The sequence below is a fragment of the Maylandia zebra genome, linkage group LG1 (genome assembly GCF_041146795.1).
Source record: "Maylandia zebra isolate NMK-2024a linkage group LG1, Mzebra_GT3a, whole genome shotgun sequence".
Taxonomy (NCBI): Eukaryota; Metazoa; Chordata; class Actinopteri; order Cichliformes; family Cichlidae; genus Maylandia; species Maylandia zebra.
Genome location: NC_135167.1, coordinates 7,779,432 through 7,797,096, shown reverse-complemented (window position 1 = coordinate 7,797,096; position 17,665 = coordinate 7,779,432). Strand labels below are relative to the sequence as shown.

At 39.4% G+C, this 17,665-nt stretch overlaps 1 protein-coding gene across 2 annotated transcripts in view; it reads right to left on the bottom strand.

Annotated features, from left to right (window-relative positions):
• Positions 1 to 17,665, bottom strand: part of LOC101468238 (synaptosomal-associated protein 25-B) — a 39,448-nt gene that overhangs the window by 19,216 nt on the left and 2,567 nt on the right. For both annotated transcript variants that reach the window (XM_004539744.5, XM_004539743.4), the window contains exon 2: positions 1,430 to 1,536. In XM_004539744.5, the coding sequence (XP_004539801.1) occupies positions 1,430 to 1,501 (72 nt within the window). In that variant the 5' untranslated portion in view covers positions 1,502 to 1,536. The remainder of the gene's footprint in view (positions 1 to 1,429; positions 1,537 to 17,665) is intronic.

Below are 17,665 nucleotides of genomic sequence, written 5' to 3'. Positions count from 1 at the left end.
AATTATAATTGGAATGTCACAGAAAAATCCGTTTTTACTGGAGATTTCAGTTTTTATGCTTGTTCCCTGTTTATGTGGTAACTTTGCCAGTGAGCTACATTATCATTAGTTAAAACTTGGCGCTGTTGCCTGAAGGAGTTCTCTGCATGTTTGTAGCTGATGTAAGTGATTAATTACAAAGTAAATTTTTAAACAATAGCTCATAAATAGCAGAATGATTTGGAATCGCAGTGTTTCACACAGAGCTGGATTGTTTTTACTTTGTATTTAAAGATGCAGAGGGCACAGGCTTGTTCTCGTAAATAAATTATTCACGATAAAATTTACAGTTATTGTAAATAATATTCATCATCCTGTGAATGGACTACAGATCCACCATCTTAGATACAGTTGGCAACAGTAGTCCTTATTCTGCTCTGCAGCCTCAATTAGCTTCAACGTAGCAGCACATGAAATACATTAGGTTCATAATTTATCGGACAAAGACGCAGGTTTTATGGTTTTTCCTGAAAACCACCACAGGTGAGTTTAAATCAAATAACCATGGTGTGATTTAAGTGCAGTCTTTGAGTCTGCACAACAAAAAGAAAAAGAACGACGTCTTTCAGTCTGCACTGTTTGATTTAAAATCCAACTGTGTCTTTGTTCTACAAATTATGGACCTAACTGCATAAAAGAGGCAGTGCTACTGTTGCCAGTTGTTGTCTGGATGGTGGAGTTGGAGTCTGACAGCTAACAGTTCAATCTATCTGGACCACAGAGAAACACTAGATAGAAAGGAACAGCGTCAGCCAATAATGGGCTAAATTGAATGGATCTTCATTTCACACTGACAGAAAAATAGAGAATAGATTGTAATAAATATTCAGGCAGCTGTCAATATTGCAGGAAAGCAGCAATTTATATCTATGAGAAATATTACAGTGTAACTGTCACATATTGTAAATTAAAGATAAAAAATATACTCTATTATACTACTACTATATATTTTCAGCCTTATAGGAAATATTTTTTCTGTAAATCCCATCTCTTTAAAGTGGATTTATTCTGCTCATTTTCACTTATATAGTTTTATTCTTTTAGAGTAGCTTTGGATTTGATTCTCAGTTGCATCTAATCCTCAGTTTTAGCTCCAGTCTCTTCAAAGCCAGGCTCCAGCTTTCTTCTGATTGGCTATCCTGTGTTTATAAATGGTTTAAACAGCAGGTGGGTGGGGCTTATGCGTCCAGAGGAGAGGAGAACACCTAGCATATACATATTTAGGATATCATTTTTCACTGGCATGATACAGAGCCACAAATATGAAAAAAACTGTCTGATCATGAGCTTTTAGAGGAGTCTTAGGAAACAACAATGTGTAGAACAGAAATGAAAAACACTTTAACAACAACAACAAAAACCTCTAAAAAACATGTTTCTCTTACTGTACCTCATCAGCTATCTGGTCTGCACGTGTCTGCAGATCGGCCAGCTCATTGCGCATGTCCGATTCGTCTGCCATGACGACTGTTGTACTTTGACGTCAAAGAAGAAAAACTAGAAAAATAGAGAGAAGAAGAAGGGGAGAAGCAGGGTTAGTGCACCAACAACACAACAAAATCTATTGCACAAAAGATGCTTTGAACAGCAGACAAATCACAGGGAAGAATCTGATTTCTGAAAGTAAGTTGTTGTTCAAATTAAAAAGCAAAACAAAACAAAGAGACACATGATGCTGTCATTAGTGGGAGTGTTTTTGCTTCAGGACTCAGCCCAAGTTTGAGTGACCCCTGAGTTGGAAGGATTATCTACAGTGGGGCAAAAAAGTATTTAGTCAGCCACCGATTGTGCAAGTTCCCCCACCTAAAATGATGACAGAGGTCAGTAATTTGCACCAGAGGTACACTTCAACTGTGAGAGACAGAATGTGAAAAAAAAAAATCCATGAATCCACATGGTAGGATTTGTAAAGAATTTATTCGTAAATCAGGGTGGAAAATAAGTATTTGGTCAATAACAAAAATACAACTCAATACTTTGTAACATAACCTTTGTTGGCAATAACAGAGGTCAAACATTTACTATAGGTCTTTACCAGGTTTGCACACACAGTAGCTGGTATTTTGGCCCATTCCTCCATGCAGATCTTCTCGAGAGCAGTGATGTTTTGGGGCTGTCGCCGAGCAACACGAACTTTCAACTCCCGCCACAGATTTTCTATGGGGTTGAGGTCTGGAGACTGGCTAGGCCACTCCAGGACTTTCAAATGCTTCTTACGGAGCCACTCCTTTGTTGCCCGGGCGGTGTGTTTTGGATCATTGTCATGTTGGAAGACCCAGCCTCGTTTCATCTTCAAAGTTCTCACTGATGGAAGGAGGTTTTGGCTCAAAATCTCACGATACATGGCCCCATTCATTCTGTCCTTAACACGGATCAGTCGTCCTGTCCCCTTGGCAGAAAAACAGCCCCATAGCATGATGTTTCCACCCCCATGCTTCACAGTAGGTATGGTGTTCTTGGGATGCAACTCAGTATTCTTCTTCCTCCAAACACGACGAGTTGAGTTTATACCAAAAAGTTCTACTTTGGTTTCATCTGACCACATGACATTCTCCCAATCCTCTGCTGCATCATCCAGATCGAGGGAGATTATCAGTGGTCTTGTATGTCTTCCATTTCCTGATGATTGCTCCCACAGTTGATTTTTTCACACCAAGCTGCTTGCCTATTGTAGATTCACTCTTCCCAGTCTGGTGCAGGTCTACAATACTTTTCCTGGTGTCCTTTGAAAGCTCTTTGGTCTTGGCCATGGCGGAGTTTGGAGTCTGACTGTTTGAGGCTGTGGACAGGTGTCTTTTATACAGATGATGAGTTCAAACAGGTGCCATTCATACAGGTAACGAGTGGGGGACAGAAAAGCTTCTTACAGAAGACGTTACAGGTCTGTGAGAGCCAGAGATTTTCCTTGTTTGAGGTGACCAAATACTTATTTTCCACCCTGATTTACGAATAAATTCTTTACAAATCCTACCATGTGAATTCATGGATTTTTTTTTCACATTCTGTCTCTCACAGTTGAAGTGTACCTCTGGTGCAAATTACTGACCTCTGTCATCATTTTAAGTGGGGGAACTTGCACAATCAGTGGCTGACTAAATACTTTTTTTCCCCACTGTAACATAGGATTTAACGTTTGAGTAAAAGTATGACTGCAAACTAAAATCCAGCAACATGTTACAAGACATTTACCACAACTACCTTCAACCTGCTGAATACAATTCTTACTGCCAATCAAACACAATAAAAATTACTTAGCACTTAGCTCTCTATCCAAAAAGCAGTTCTGGAGAACCATCCTGGCAGTGCAAAGGCAGGGAAGCACAGACTTAAATTCATTTGATCCAATTCAAATTAAAGCAAGATATCCCATTTACATTTAGTGTTACCATGCAACCTATAAACACACAACCCATCTGCACTGAGAAAACAGCTGAATTCACGATTTAAATATACCGAGATGACGCACGTGGAGGTGTACATGTTAGAACTGAGTGTGAATCTCAGTCACACACACACAGACTGACCACGCTTTGTAAAAAAAAAAAAAGTGTCTCACAAGCTGAAAGGTCACCTAATTCTGCTACTGTCTCCAAACTAAAGTAAGCCAGACAAAGGCACAGGTGTTAGCAGTAATCTTTAATCTCTGCATTGAAAAAAAGAATACAGCCAGCAGCACTGCTTCCCTTGTCCTCGGATGTACCTAGATCCGATCAAACTATGTGCACAATCAAGATGAGTGGAAACTTTTTAATTCCAGAGGTCCAAGGATTATATTTCAGTGTCCACATAGGAATCATGAGAGAACGGAACCTCGGTCTCTCTCTGATACAGGTGCTTTTTACTGACTTTCAGAATTCTGAAGTTAAAGCTTGGCAAAATTAACATTTACCACCTGCACTATAATCCAATTTTAGGGGCAGAAAACAACATATGTGAACTGCTATAACCAGAAAAGTATCATGGAAACACTGCTGTGACGGATGCCGTGAGTTCAAGCCACTACCCTGCTAACCCTGATCTTCTTCCTCTGGAACCAGTGATCATTTAAGATGAACGAGGGAGGAGTGCCATGATGATTCTAGTTAGAAGAAAGAGTCAGGACAGGAGACAGGGGTCTATTTTCTTTGCTCTGATGCACTGCCAGGCAGTTTTTCATACAGCCACACACAGTAGAGCCGGAGGTATGGTTCATGAAAAATATATGTGGCTGTTACTCCGCAGTCTGACAGAGTAAGTCTGCTGCTGGTTGGGACGGCACTGATGAGAGGCTGAGGAGACAAAAGAAACCAGCTCAGATGCTTTTGTTTCCTTCACTCAATTATGCCTGCAATGAGGCAAAGAATCAGATCTGAGCAGATCTCATTTATAAGTGTAATGAATTTTTGTTTCTACTGCACAAATCACATTGAAGAGATTTTGCTGTGATGAGGCTTGTTGCTGATATATATTTAACCACCCAGCAGCTTTCAATTCAGGATCATTAAAGCTTTATGTAAGCTAATCTACTGCAGCGTAAAGTATAGCAAAGGGACCAACAGACCGTTGGTTTCTGCACTCTATAAAGCTTTGTGGTGGAGGATTTTTATTAGATTACCACTGCAAAATAGCATGTATGCTCATGATTAAAAGTGGAAGTTATTTTTCTACATTGATTGTAAGTCACCATCATTTTCATGTTTTATGACAATGTAAAACTCTGAATTTCTCATAAATTACACAAACGACCAGTTTTTGAGACATTCAAATGAGGTTTTCTGCCATCAATCAAGCATGGTCAGTTAGTGCCACAGCTGGATGTTTGATAAAATATTGCCTATTTTTGCCCCTCCTTCTGTCTGTCCGCCTCTGCCTCGATCCCAATGGAGTCGTCACAGCCGTTAATAATTGAACATGTGCCGGGAAAAAAAGATGGAACGGAAAGAGAAAAATCAGTCCTTTTCCTCGTTCGTGCTCTGTGCGCGCGCACATGTGTGTGTTGTGTCTGCTCAGCCTTGTATGTAATTTTGCTTTAAAATATTTATGTTGACATTTTACATTTTAGCCATGTGACTAATGCTATAATGGAGAGCTGCTTACACTGAGTGCAACAGCAGAATGAGTTAGTTTACAGATCAACAGCATTACGGGTTATCTTTCAGATTATGAAAAAACCTTGTTGAAGTCACCTTTTATGTGTATTTTTTCAAACTTTTCTAACAGAAATGAGAAAGCCTGCAGTTCTTCTAGGTGTCATTTGAGGCCAAGTCTGAGACAAACTTTATTGCATTAAAAATCATATTAACAGGCTGGTGACAAACAAATAGTTTACCCCGTATTGTTAATTTCCCCTTCATAACAGCTGTGAGTGGGGTGGCAGCTGTCCCAGTCAGTATCTGCTGGGTGTCAACCATTACACTGAGCCAATAAACTGGGCTTCTTTGCTGTTTGTGTACTATCGGTGTCTTTTTTAATTGATTATCTGACTAAAATTAGGTCTTGCTGTGCATCCCAATGTGTGTGTTTGTTTTTTTAATGTTCCTCGACACAAATTTCCCAGTTTTATTTCATATCCCACAAGACATTTTTCATCACTCTGTGCTCACATGTAGCCTACTGATTTGGATTTGGAGTGGTGGGGGAATAAGTTCTCTTGACATTCATGCCAAATACAATGATATTAGTTAAAATACAGGGGCTGCCACTTCTTTCAAAACGTTATATTCCTGGCTGCCACTGTCACTACCAATGACTGTAGAAAACTGTTGTCTACAGTCAATATCACTACAAAAATATATTAAGTCTATCTATAAAATCTATTTCCTACTGAAATGCATTACTTATAAATTCCTGTTCACTAACAATAAAAAAACTGACACTGTAAAAAACATTGTAATGTCACAGTCCTGGGTCTTTGACCTAGAGTTTTGATTTTAACTTTGGATGTTGTATATGTGTACATCACATATTGTATGAGAAGTGTCATATAAACAAAGCCTTTTGTCTTGGGTCCCGTTTTGGCCCTTCCCATTATCAAATACAACACCATTAATCGTCATACTCTGAAGTGAAACATGTCTGAGTGTGTTTACAAACCCTTTGACCAGCAGCAGTACCTGAATTAAACAGTATTATAAGTCGTGTCAGGCCTGTACTCTCACATGTACTCTCAAACATGCTCTATGTTTTCTGTTCCTACTACACTTCAACACATCTACCCCAGTGTAATGTCCACTGTGTTATTGATCAGCCGTTGATTGTTTATCTCTTTGCAGTGGCAGAGCTTCCTGTTTACTCACACATTGCACAGCCTCTTCTACTTCTTTCCTATACTGACTGAGGCCTTTCTCACCCTCCTTCTCAAGCCATCGAAACTTTATAAATTTAAAAACATCTTGTTCATTAATTTTTAATGTTAAAGTACATTTTCATTTAAATACAGTTCAATCATATCGTATTTTTGATACTGAAGTGAATAAACAGTATAAACAGTGTATTGCATGTCCAGCATACAACCATTCATTTTCTAAATCAAAAGGCCGCTGGTGAGCTGGACTTTTTTTTTCCTTTTTTTTCAACCTTGCTTTTTTCTACTTCCCACGATGGGTGAAGATAACCTGCTCCCATAAAATCTTATTGTGAGTTATTACTCATTTTATAAAAATAATAAACCAACTTGTATTTTTGCTGCTGACTCAAAAGGACAGCAACACTCAATTGTTTAGTTCATTCTAGTTCACACAATAGCGACGTTTTTAAAAATGGCAAACCTAGCCAGCTACTTTTGAAGTTTCTTAAACATCATCATTATCACCCCTGTGTATGTGCTCAATACAAAAACAAGTCGCCATTCACAGACTAGCGTGAGATATGAATTTGTAGAATCACATCACCAGCATCTATTGAGACTTGCAGCCAGTCACTTCAGCATCAATAGTGTGAAAACATTCACCCAGTCAACAGAGATGTACACACCGACTCCAAAGAGTAACAGACGCTCAGCACTTATGTGTACATTGCACAGTGCTGTGGCTACAGAATAGGGACACAGTCAGTGTTTAGACTAAAAGGGGAAATTGTTGTTTAGCGGTGGCAGAACATTGACATTCGTGGGCAGCAACGGGCTACCCATAAACCTGCAGAGAGCCTCTGTTGTCAGATGGGGCCGTGTCAACAATATGTGGTAAAACCAGATCAACAATCAAACGACCAACCACGAGCAAGCATCCAGCCATCTACTGCGACAAGTCAGAGATCATCGGCAGCGTGCAAAAATTATGCAAAATTCTTTAGGTCCTTTTGTTTTCATTTTGGAATTTTTAAAAATGTGGAACTGAGATTGTTTTGAATTCACTGCTTGAGCTGTTCGTGCTGTTGATAAATACGGTTTCATAATCATTACAAGAAAGTAAGGAGCAGCACTCAACTGTAAAAAAAAAAAAGAAAAATCAATAATGGATGTTGGTGAAACAGCTTCAAGAACATGTTTGGAAAGCATGAAATAGTAATTATGTGCTTGGGAATATGCTAAGATTAAACGATAGCAGCTTTATTTCTCTTCTTTTTTTTGCCAGAACACTAAAAGAATTTGCATTAAAACTTTTTAAGCGTCTATTACCATGCCAGATGACAGGATAAACGCCCAATTCCATAACAAGTATGACTTAAAGTATATAAGCCTGTGGTGGCAGATACATTGAGACAAAGGTCCAGTATTTCTGACCAGTTTTACTGGGACAAGGGGGACCAGAATTAGCCAGGTGGTTTTTATTTTGAACAGGACTAATGCAAGTACATAGCATGGATAGGAGAATAAACCAGCCTTCACGGAGTAGGCATGATTCTTCAACCAGAAACGAAATCCAGTGTCAAGGAGCAAAAACTAATCGGACATATACAGTAAGCAGTGCTAGCTTGGCAAACTCAGCTAAATGTTTTGTTTAATTGACAGTAACCCACATTTAGAAAGAATTTTTTAATTGTAGCATGAAAAATGACCCTCCCTCTATGACAGTCGCTTGCTCTTTAACACGCCTACTGTATTTCAAAGACACACACACACACCTACAGTTGTCATAACACACGTTCCGGTCATTCCCATCCCCCCTCCCAACCTACGGCCTTGCTGCCTGTCACTCGTCTTGACTGACAGCTGCTGTAAGGCCTGAACTGCCAGGCTCAGCCCATGGAGAGATTACAGTCAGGGGGAAAAGAGGATTTAGTCTCCACTGTTTTCTCTGCTCTCTCTCTCTCATACACACACACACTCGCCTCTCAGTTTGCCGGTAGCTTTCTTTGTTTTGCTTCCTCTTCTTTCAACGCCCTCTGGATGTTTACAGTGTTTGTCCAGGAAAGAGGAAGCATATTTTATAAAAACTTTATAGTATTTACCGTCTTATCTGTAGCTGAATGATGTAATACCTGAACATTTGGTATAATTTACTACACAGGAAAATGGACGGGATCTTTAGCAGAATGAGCATCAAAACTAAATGTAATGGGTGAACATAAAGTTCACTGAAGACACTGAAAGGTCACTGATGAATAATTGATTGATAATATTAATAGCATTAATCCTGAAAGCTGTTGAAGGTAGATGTGGAAACAGGATGAGAGAAGGTTTGAAAATAACAAGGACATGACCTCGATGAGAGAGAGTGTTGATGTTGTGTTTCAGAATCAGACATTTCACATTTTTCATTATAAATATGCAGATGGTCCAAAGAAAAGAGCAGCAACGAAGCTCCAGAAGGAGAATGGATTAGGACTGTCACGATTAACACGCCACTGTGGAGCTCCAGTCGTGGAAGAATCTAGCGACAAATTATTTTAGTCAAAAACAAAGAAAAACAGTTAAAGGACACAAACACAAATCCCACTTTGAAAACCCCGCTTTAAAAGCATCTACCTCTATGAAAAATAAAATGTATTTACTTTGGAAAAATAAACATTTTCATCTAATAAAAACTCAGAGAGATATGACTAGCAAACTGAAGTCCATTCACATGATGAATCATATGTTTTCAGTGAGTTATTGTTTTAATATAATGTGTTTCTCACACGGTGTGCGTGAATCATCTTCAAATCATCTCCTCTGGAGTAAAGTGGAGCACATTTTCATATCTTGCTGATATTAAAACACAAAATGTTGCTGGAGCAAATTACAACAGGCACTTAAGACACACACCAGTGATTATTTATATATTTGCTGAGGTGTGCGCAGGTGAGGCAAAGCAAATAAGCCTTCGTTCATGAGCTGTAACACTCAGATTTAAGGCTGTTCTCTCAGTTGCTGTACAATATGCCTGATATACAGAACACACTGGCGTGCACAGAGGTGCAGGAAAGTTTTGTGTTTCCTTTCACTGATGCTAGTGTGCTTGAGCATTTGTTGTCTTCAAACTATAGACAGTATAAATGTAGGATGTAGGCAGCGTCACATCAACCGTTGCTTTGACACCGTTATAAAGCCTAAATTAGTATTTTCATTTTCACCAATGTTGTGTTTTGAAATTCCTTCTTTGTGACAAATGAGGTGTGGTCTAACTTTAAAGCCACAGGCTTAAAGGAGGATAATCTTCCTTTCTGACTCTTAGAATGACCAAAATTGACAAAATTGACTTTATACTTCTTTGTATCATTTGAAATAAGCAACTGAGTCCAGAAACTCATGAGAAAATGTTTTCAGAGGTTAAAGCTGAGGCCCATTCCACCTAAACTTCTATAGAACGAGAAGTCTTTTTGAACATCAGAGAGAAGGAAAGTTCTCATTTGGCTTCATTTTTCAGACTCAGAAGCTACGTCCATGTTTTATACTCTCTGGGGATGATATATGGGCGACAGCAGTTCCCCAATCACACATGAGTAACATAAATAAAATAAAAATAATGAACTCAACCAACCCTGATAGCTAACGTATCTAAATGGTCAGATTTAATATATATTACCAAAGCTGAACTAAAATTGTTGCTACAAAAAAAAAAACCTCACACAGTGATCAAGCACGGTTAGCATCCCCCTAGTTGCACCCAAGTTTGCTGACATGATCCACTGGCATGTGAGTCGGGGGATCATGTCAACATGTCACTGGAGGAAATGAAAAATGCTGAGGTCAGCTTAACACTGATTCGTCACTCACCATGCTCATCACACAGCAACAAAAATCATCATGTGCTGGCTTGTTTCATATCATATCGTAGCTTCACATCAAAGGCTTCCAAACAAACAATAACTGAGTCACATCTAACAAACACCAACATATAACCGCAAAGAATTTTTTTTAGAAGATGTTAGCACTAGTCTGCAGTAAAGGAACAAAATAAATTTAGATACAACCATAAGTGCACAGTTACACTCTATGCAACATTAACACAGGACAGAATCAGGATTTAAAAAGTGAAGAGGCTCATGTTTAGCATCCAGCAGACTGTCAGTCTGTTGTGACAAACGGCCTCCGTTAGACCGAGTACACCGCCATCAATCAAGTGCCGTGTTCATTGGAGATAAACAATGTTTGTGAAGAAAATAGGACATCAGGACACCGTGGCAGCACTGAATCTGAGAGTCAAGAGAAACGAGGTCAGTCCATCAGTTTGTTGGCTGTATGTTTCTCACAGGCTTATAGAAGCACTAACCTAAACCTGAGATTTATATGTTTATTTATTGTGTTTTTAGGATAGCTGCTGCACTTTTCCTTCTCTTTCATATGGGGGATTTTTCAGGTTACTTGGGTTGCTAGTGAAAATGAGCACTTCTGTTCCTATAATCTTCCTTTCTTTGCATAATTGCAATGAAATCTGGATGTGCAGTACTTAATGGCACTGAAATGAAGACTGTGGAGTCACTGGGTTTGTGGAAAGGTTGCAGTTCCGCCCAGCAAGAAAAGATTTCTCACACCTTTTGTTCTCATTACTGCAGAAATCTCTGGTAGTGCACCAGAAGCGCTGAGGGTACCAGAGGTGACATTAGTAATTATGACTAAAGGCAGAAAACAAATCTCTATTGGGATGACATTTAACACCCTCCTGTTCACTCACTCCCTCCTCTATTTGAACCAAACCTGACTTTTTGTATTGTTTCACTTCAGTGCCTCTGGAGCTTCTGCACAGCAGTAGATAAATGAGACTGCAACAAAAAGCTTCATAACACTGACAAAAGTCAGTTTTTATAAAACAGGCATGCGACCAGTTTTTCCTTGTCATTTTCTGTCCTAATAATAATTTGCAGAAACACATCACACAAAAGAAAATGTGTGGGAGAAGGTTAACACTTCTCTAGACCGAGAACCCAAGAAACTGAAAAAAAAAACCCCACATGTGATGAACAGGACCAAGGACAAGAAGGCGAGCAGCAGTGGAGCAGATACTGCTGCGTTTGTGTGTTAAGGGTGGGACGAAGCAACATCCACCACTTCAAAGCATAACTATGTTTCATTATTTATTGGATGGAGCCAGGTCAATAATGCAACAGCAGTGTGCTACACACATATACTGTGTGTTTACAGGTGCTTTTGCACTCTTTTCCAATCCTAACCTGCTGACACATCATATGTGCAACATGTGAACATCTGGATAAGAAAGATCAGATGCAGAAACACTCATGTAAATACTACTTTTGATTTTAAGCCAAACAAACCTAACAAAGGAGGGACTGAAAAGTTCATCTCCTGATTGCCACTTTGCAGGTTTACACCTCTTACCTGCTGAAACTCAAATGCAGGTATGTCTTTGCAGCAAACAACATTATAATGTATATGCTTTAATGATAGGCATTGGCAGTTAATGTGTTATATCATTTAGTTTTTATAATGTGTGAAATTCTTTGACTACATTATGCCAAGTCATCCTTGACCTGAAAGATCCTGGAGGTAAAGTAAATAAATACTGTTTACATATGCAGGTGAGCTATTTTTTAGTCAATAAAATATTAGTTAATAACGTTTTTATTGTTGTGCATTGCAAAGCCGTGACATCAGAATCCATGCAGTGGAGGTTTCTCTCCCTCTTCATATAGCTGACTTATTTTGTGTGAATTCCTGAGATGTGACTTCTCTCCAGTTCCTGCCAGTTCCTTTGTTCACATACCTGACATGCATCAACTGATCACCAACGGGCAGTATATGAACCCCAGCTCTTCAACCCTGGACAGTGTTTAGGGAATAAGTTCCTCTCTAGGCTTGCAGTTCTTGTTGTGACCTCTGATGCCCTCAACTCTCTTCTCCAGATTTTCCACCTGCACCTTCCGTGTCTGTTATAGATCCCAGAGGCAAACTACTTGCCCCACTTCCTCTGTAGTTCAATAAATCAGTGGTTTTTAAAGGTTTTTTTCTCACATGCCCAATATAAGAATCCCAAAAAGCTTGTCTCATTTAAAAAAAAAAATACATTTTTAACAAAGATCTAGTTTTACATCTCGTCTGCTGTTGCTCAGCGCAGTACTAGTGGGGTTCACAGTTTGAGAAACACGGCATGTTTCCTGTTTTGTGGGTTTCAGTGTTCGGACTCAAGAATAATAAAACTGTAGGGGTTCTAAATCCTGTGCAGGCCTATTTGTTTTTAAAAAAAATTTAGGAAATTGGAAAGAGAAATCAATAAACTAATCACTAAATATAAAATCTCAATGTCTATCAAGATCAACATCCATCCTACGCACGGAAAGCTGCGTAACCCTGCAAGGATACTTTTCCATCTTGCGTCAGACAGACTGCTGTTAAGATGAAAAGGCTGATACCTTTCCATTTCACACACACACACTCACAAACACACTCATGCTCAGATACACTTGCATCCATCCCCCGTATGTACTAATGGCTTTTCAAGTTGATTTTCTCTTGGCTGGGTAAAGCTAAAAGTAACTGTAGTGACTCAGGAGCTAAAGTGGCCACTGACACTTGATTTATTACATTATCCATTCTCAGACAACCTTTGTATTACATCAGATAAATCCACACGATAGTGAAGGATCAGGATTTTTACAGTATCACCTGACCCAAACTGATCTGTTGGATAATTTGAAGCTTATGCAGAAACAATGTGTCTGTTATATCGGTACAGACAACAACAAAAAAAATTGCAGAATTCCAGTCATAAAAACCACTCCTGCATAAACACTGTACCACCATGTTGACCTATAAACAATAAATACACGTGCCAAGATGTGACCTGGACAGAGAGCATGATGAGAGCCTGAGGGCTAAACCATTCAGACAGTTCACCCACCCGTTTACGTCTGACTGCTGCTGCTGCATACATGGGCCAACATCAAAACATGCACAAATGCACAGACCGAGCAGCAGCGGCAGCAGCAACCTCTGGGGCTGAAAAACAAAGCCAAAAGAGTTCCTCTGCTGGTTGCTCGAGGCTGTCTCCAAATGTGAGTAAAACCATAGACTCCTTTGGTAAAATATGCAACCTTACTGCAGAAATAAGCATGTTTACAATCTGCTACAAAAAGAGTTTGGGTCTCTATAGCTAATTTCTGCACAGGGGTGAATTTTTATACAAGTGCCTTGACTATTCGAGTGTGAGTGTAGATGTAGATATTAGTCAAAGTCCTTAGGCATAAACAAAAGCGCTGTAGTACTACTTATAGTAGAAAGCGCTTTAGTGCTCAAATTGAGTAGAAAGACACAGCGCTTTGTGACTACCTGTCTATGAAAAGCGCTTAATAAATAAACTTTACTTACTTACTTACTTACTTATAAGCACCAGTCCAATGGTCTGCTGGCCAGATATCTGCAGAATTATTGAATTCATAATGGTGTAAAGCACACCCACTCTGGAGTAGTGGAAACACATTCTGCATACTGATAAATAACACCCCTCTACGTGGCAGTTTGATGGATGAGTCTGGGTTTGACAAAAGCTAGAAACATTACCTTCATGACTTCACTGTCCCAGCTGTGACGTTTGGTGGAGGAGGGATAATGGTTTGGGGATGCATTTGGGGGGCTCGCCTTGGCTCCTTAGTTCCAGTGAATAGAAATCTTAATGTTTCAGCTTAACAAGATATTTTGAACAGTTCTGTGCTTCTAACTTTGTGGGAAAAGTTAGGAGACACTGGAAAATTCACTGGAAAGTCCTCCAAGAAATGTGAATTTAAGATCGGGGCTTACAAAAGCTCCTGTAGATGTAATGTCAAGGTGGCCCAAAGCAAGGCTTCTAAAAATTAAAGAAATTATGACTTTTAAATTAAAAGGACTCAAAAAAGCAGGATGAATGTCAGTTACTGAGAGAACAGCTTTATAATCAAGCCTCCTGACAACCATCCAGGTTGACCATAGTGGTGGAGTGTGAATGGAACAAGCTGGTGTCCTGCCCAAAGCAACGCCCGCAGTGACAATATGGCTATAACGAATTAACACATTCCCTGTGGAGAGGCAGGATAGACACACAGAGAGAAATCTGCCGTGGAAAATCATTGAGGAAAAGCATAGGAAAATATTAAGACTTGTTATTTTTTTTAAAAGCCACCAAAATGGCTTCATTTCTTATATTTTCCATTTATGCTTCAAAATCAAAGGGATTTATATATTTCTAGATAAACTGTACTGTAACGTGATGACTTCCCAGCCAAACATCAATGACATAAGAGGCAAATGGTCGACCACCTGGCAACAAGCATACAAAAATGCACCTTTTAAGATGCCAGGCTCTGATTTTGACACCTTTAGGAAAGCCAAAACATATGGAGGGGGCAGGTTCCCAGCATTCAGCCATTTTTGTCTCAGCTGAGCAGGGATGATGGAGCAGATTGCAATTCTGATATTTCCTCGTTATATAATCCAAAGTAGAGACAGACAGGCAGAAAGCTGCGGTTCAGATTAACAGAGAAGCAGACTTATGGAAAGACAGACATGAGGAGGCGGAGTAGCTGGTCAGAAAGAAAGTACACATTAAACTTTACATTAACACAGCCGGTTAAACTACTTTGCACAATTAAAGACACATTATTCCAGTAAAACCTTCCACATATTAAGAATAATATATAAAGCATCTACCACGCTCTCCAATTTTATGGCCTTTTAACTTTTACGGAGCGTCACAGTATTGCCAATAAAGTCGGCAGACAGAACAATGCGCAGGCAGGCAAACGTGGCAGTGTCGGACATGCAAGAAATTCAAAGCAATCATCTGTGGCCTCCAGGGATAATCACTGCAAAGCCCCACTGTCCCATTCACTGAGGATAAAACCCACTGGATTAATCTGCAGGCCTACAGAACACACACACACACACACTTACATAACACACAGACCACTCTTCCTCTCTTTTGCATGCTTTTCTTTCACTTTGACATTCACAGCCTCTCTCTCACTTCTGCTCTCACAAACACACACAAAACCTAGAGCACACACACACACACATGCGCACACAATCTCCTCTCCTCCATTTCTTCTCTACATGTATACATTCAAATGGACACCTGTCAGTATACGTCTCTGTGCGCACTCATTTAGACATGCAGATTGTTGACAGGCACATATAGAGCTGTATATATTAGGTAAAAACACACTCTTCTGTTTGTACGTGTGACAAATGGGGGAAAAGGATGTAAAAACAGCATGGTTCTCCTCCTGCGTGGACAACAGGATTAGAGTTATCACATGCTTGTGCTAACAACAAAAACATAAACGTCCTTAAAAGATAATCGCGGCTTCTTTGCAAAAGGATTTGTACTTTTGGTGTTGCACCGACTTTAACCTTGCTGTAAGGGTAAAACTGAAGCCATCAAAGGAATCGAGTTACTGCAACTCGATAACGCCATTGTGATCAATAAGAAGGATCATATCACCATTTTGAATGTTTTATAAATGATAATTTGATGAAGCACCAGGATCAAAATACAGAACAAACAACATTAAGTATTTCTTTGTCTATCCTTGATGTCTAACACATGCATAAACTGCATCTCTTATTTAGATATTTGCAAAAATGTAAGAGTTTTAATATGTATTTTAACATTTTTACATCCATATTTACTTGTGAAAAGACGTGTTTTTTTTACTGAAACAGATCCACCCATTTCATCGAACATACTGTGATTGGAGGTAAAAGACAAAGGTGCCTTTAAGTTACATTAAGTTGGCCAGACATGAAACAAAGTGTTAAAGAAATGTGCAATAATCTTTAGATATGAAATCTCGTGTTCCGCATTTAGCATTTCAAGTTCTAAACCAGTAATTGCTCTTTGTTGGTGCTACTGCTGCTGGATTCTTTAAAATTAGAAGTGCACAGATTTTGAAATTCTGCATTTACATTTGCCAAGACCAATTTTTTGCTTGTTTGCTTTGTGTTTGTTGTTATTTTGTGTCCGTAGATGCGCCTACCTTAGTTATAATGAGTGGATATTTGAGTTACGGTTGTCTTCCTGTCATCTCAAAATCATCTTCCTATTCTCCTTTGAGCACTGGGATTTTCACCCAGTAAAGTGTGATTATCTGATTTGATGAGGGCAGTTGAACAGGTGTCCCCAACAAACTGGTGAGTGTATATCAGTCTATTTCATCTGTAAATTGTTTTGTATGGTGAAAAGAACTTAAACTGATAAAAACTCACCCTGTTAAAGCTAAACTCTGTAAGCAGCACTCATTCTGACTGACTCAGCTTTAAAAATTAACCCTGCGGGTGCAATCAGAATATACTGGAGGGCTTCTTAAAACATCTGCCCCTCTCAGCCCTAGATTGATAAATGATGTGCTGCCCAAACTAGTTTAAAGAGTGCATGTGTTTATAAAAACCTCACAGGGTAAAATAAAAAAGGGAAGTCATTGCCAGAAGAAGATCCCCGCACTCATTTTATTGCTCAAAGTTAATAAGTGAGATTGTGATCTGGGCGCATAATCACTCGGGTTTGTCTATCATGTGGCAATTTCACAGACGATTGCACTGAAATTTAACAGGAAGGCGTAAAGAGCAAAATGAATAAATAGCAAGGGGAGTACATTTAAGTATCGAATGAAGAGGAAGGAGAGGAAAAGTTTGCTACGCTGTTTGTGGCATGTGTGCGTGTTTGACAGATGTAGCGGGAGACTGGTGGTAATTTCTCACCTCTTTGTGGGCAGGGTGACAGAGTGGTGAGTGATAGGTGCTGTGGGGGAGGATGGGGGATTGATCATGGTGGGGGGCAGGTATGTGCTAATGAAAGCAGGAAGCACTTTCTCACCAGGAAGCTAATTATTTGAGCACCCTGGGTTCATGTTAATCATAACATTTCGGCTCCAGGAAAAGCAAACAGCTGCAGTTAACATTTCATCAACCAAACCAGTTACACTTGGTTCCAGAGATGGGCAGTAACGCGTTACTTGTAACGCGTTACTGTACTCTGATTACTTTTTTCAAGTAACGAGTAAAGTAAGGGATTACTATTGCAAAATCGGTAATTAGATTACCGTTACTTTCCCGTAGGAACGCTGCGTTACTGCGTTACTAAAACCGTGATTTTTTTTGCGAGAATGTCTCATGACAGTGACGTAAGCAAGTGCGACGTTGGTGACAGCAGCTGTGTGCAGATCAACAATGGATAATATATCGAGTGCGGGAGAGAGTATGAGCGTGCAGCGTTTAAAGTGTGGAAGTACTGACCTTACTTTGAGTTTGATTCCATAAAAAGTGACAAAAACATTAGCGTCCATCGTGCGTGGGAAGAAAACT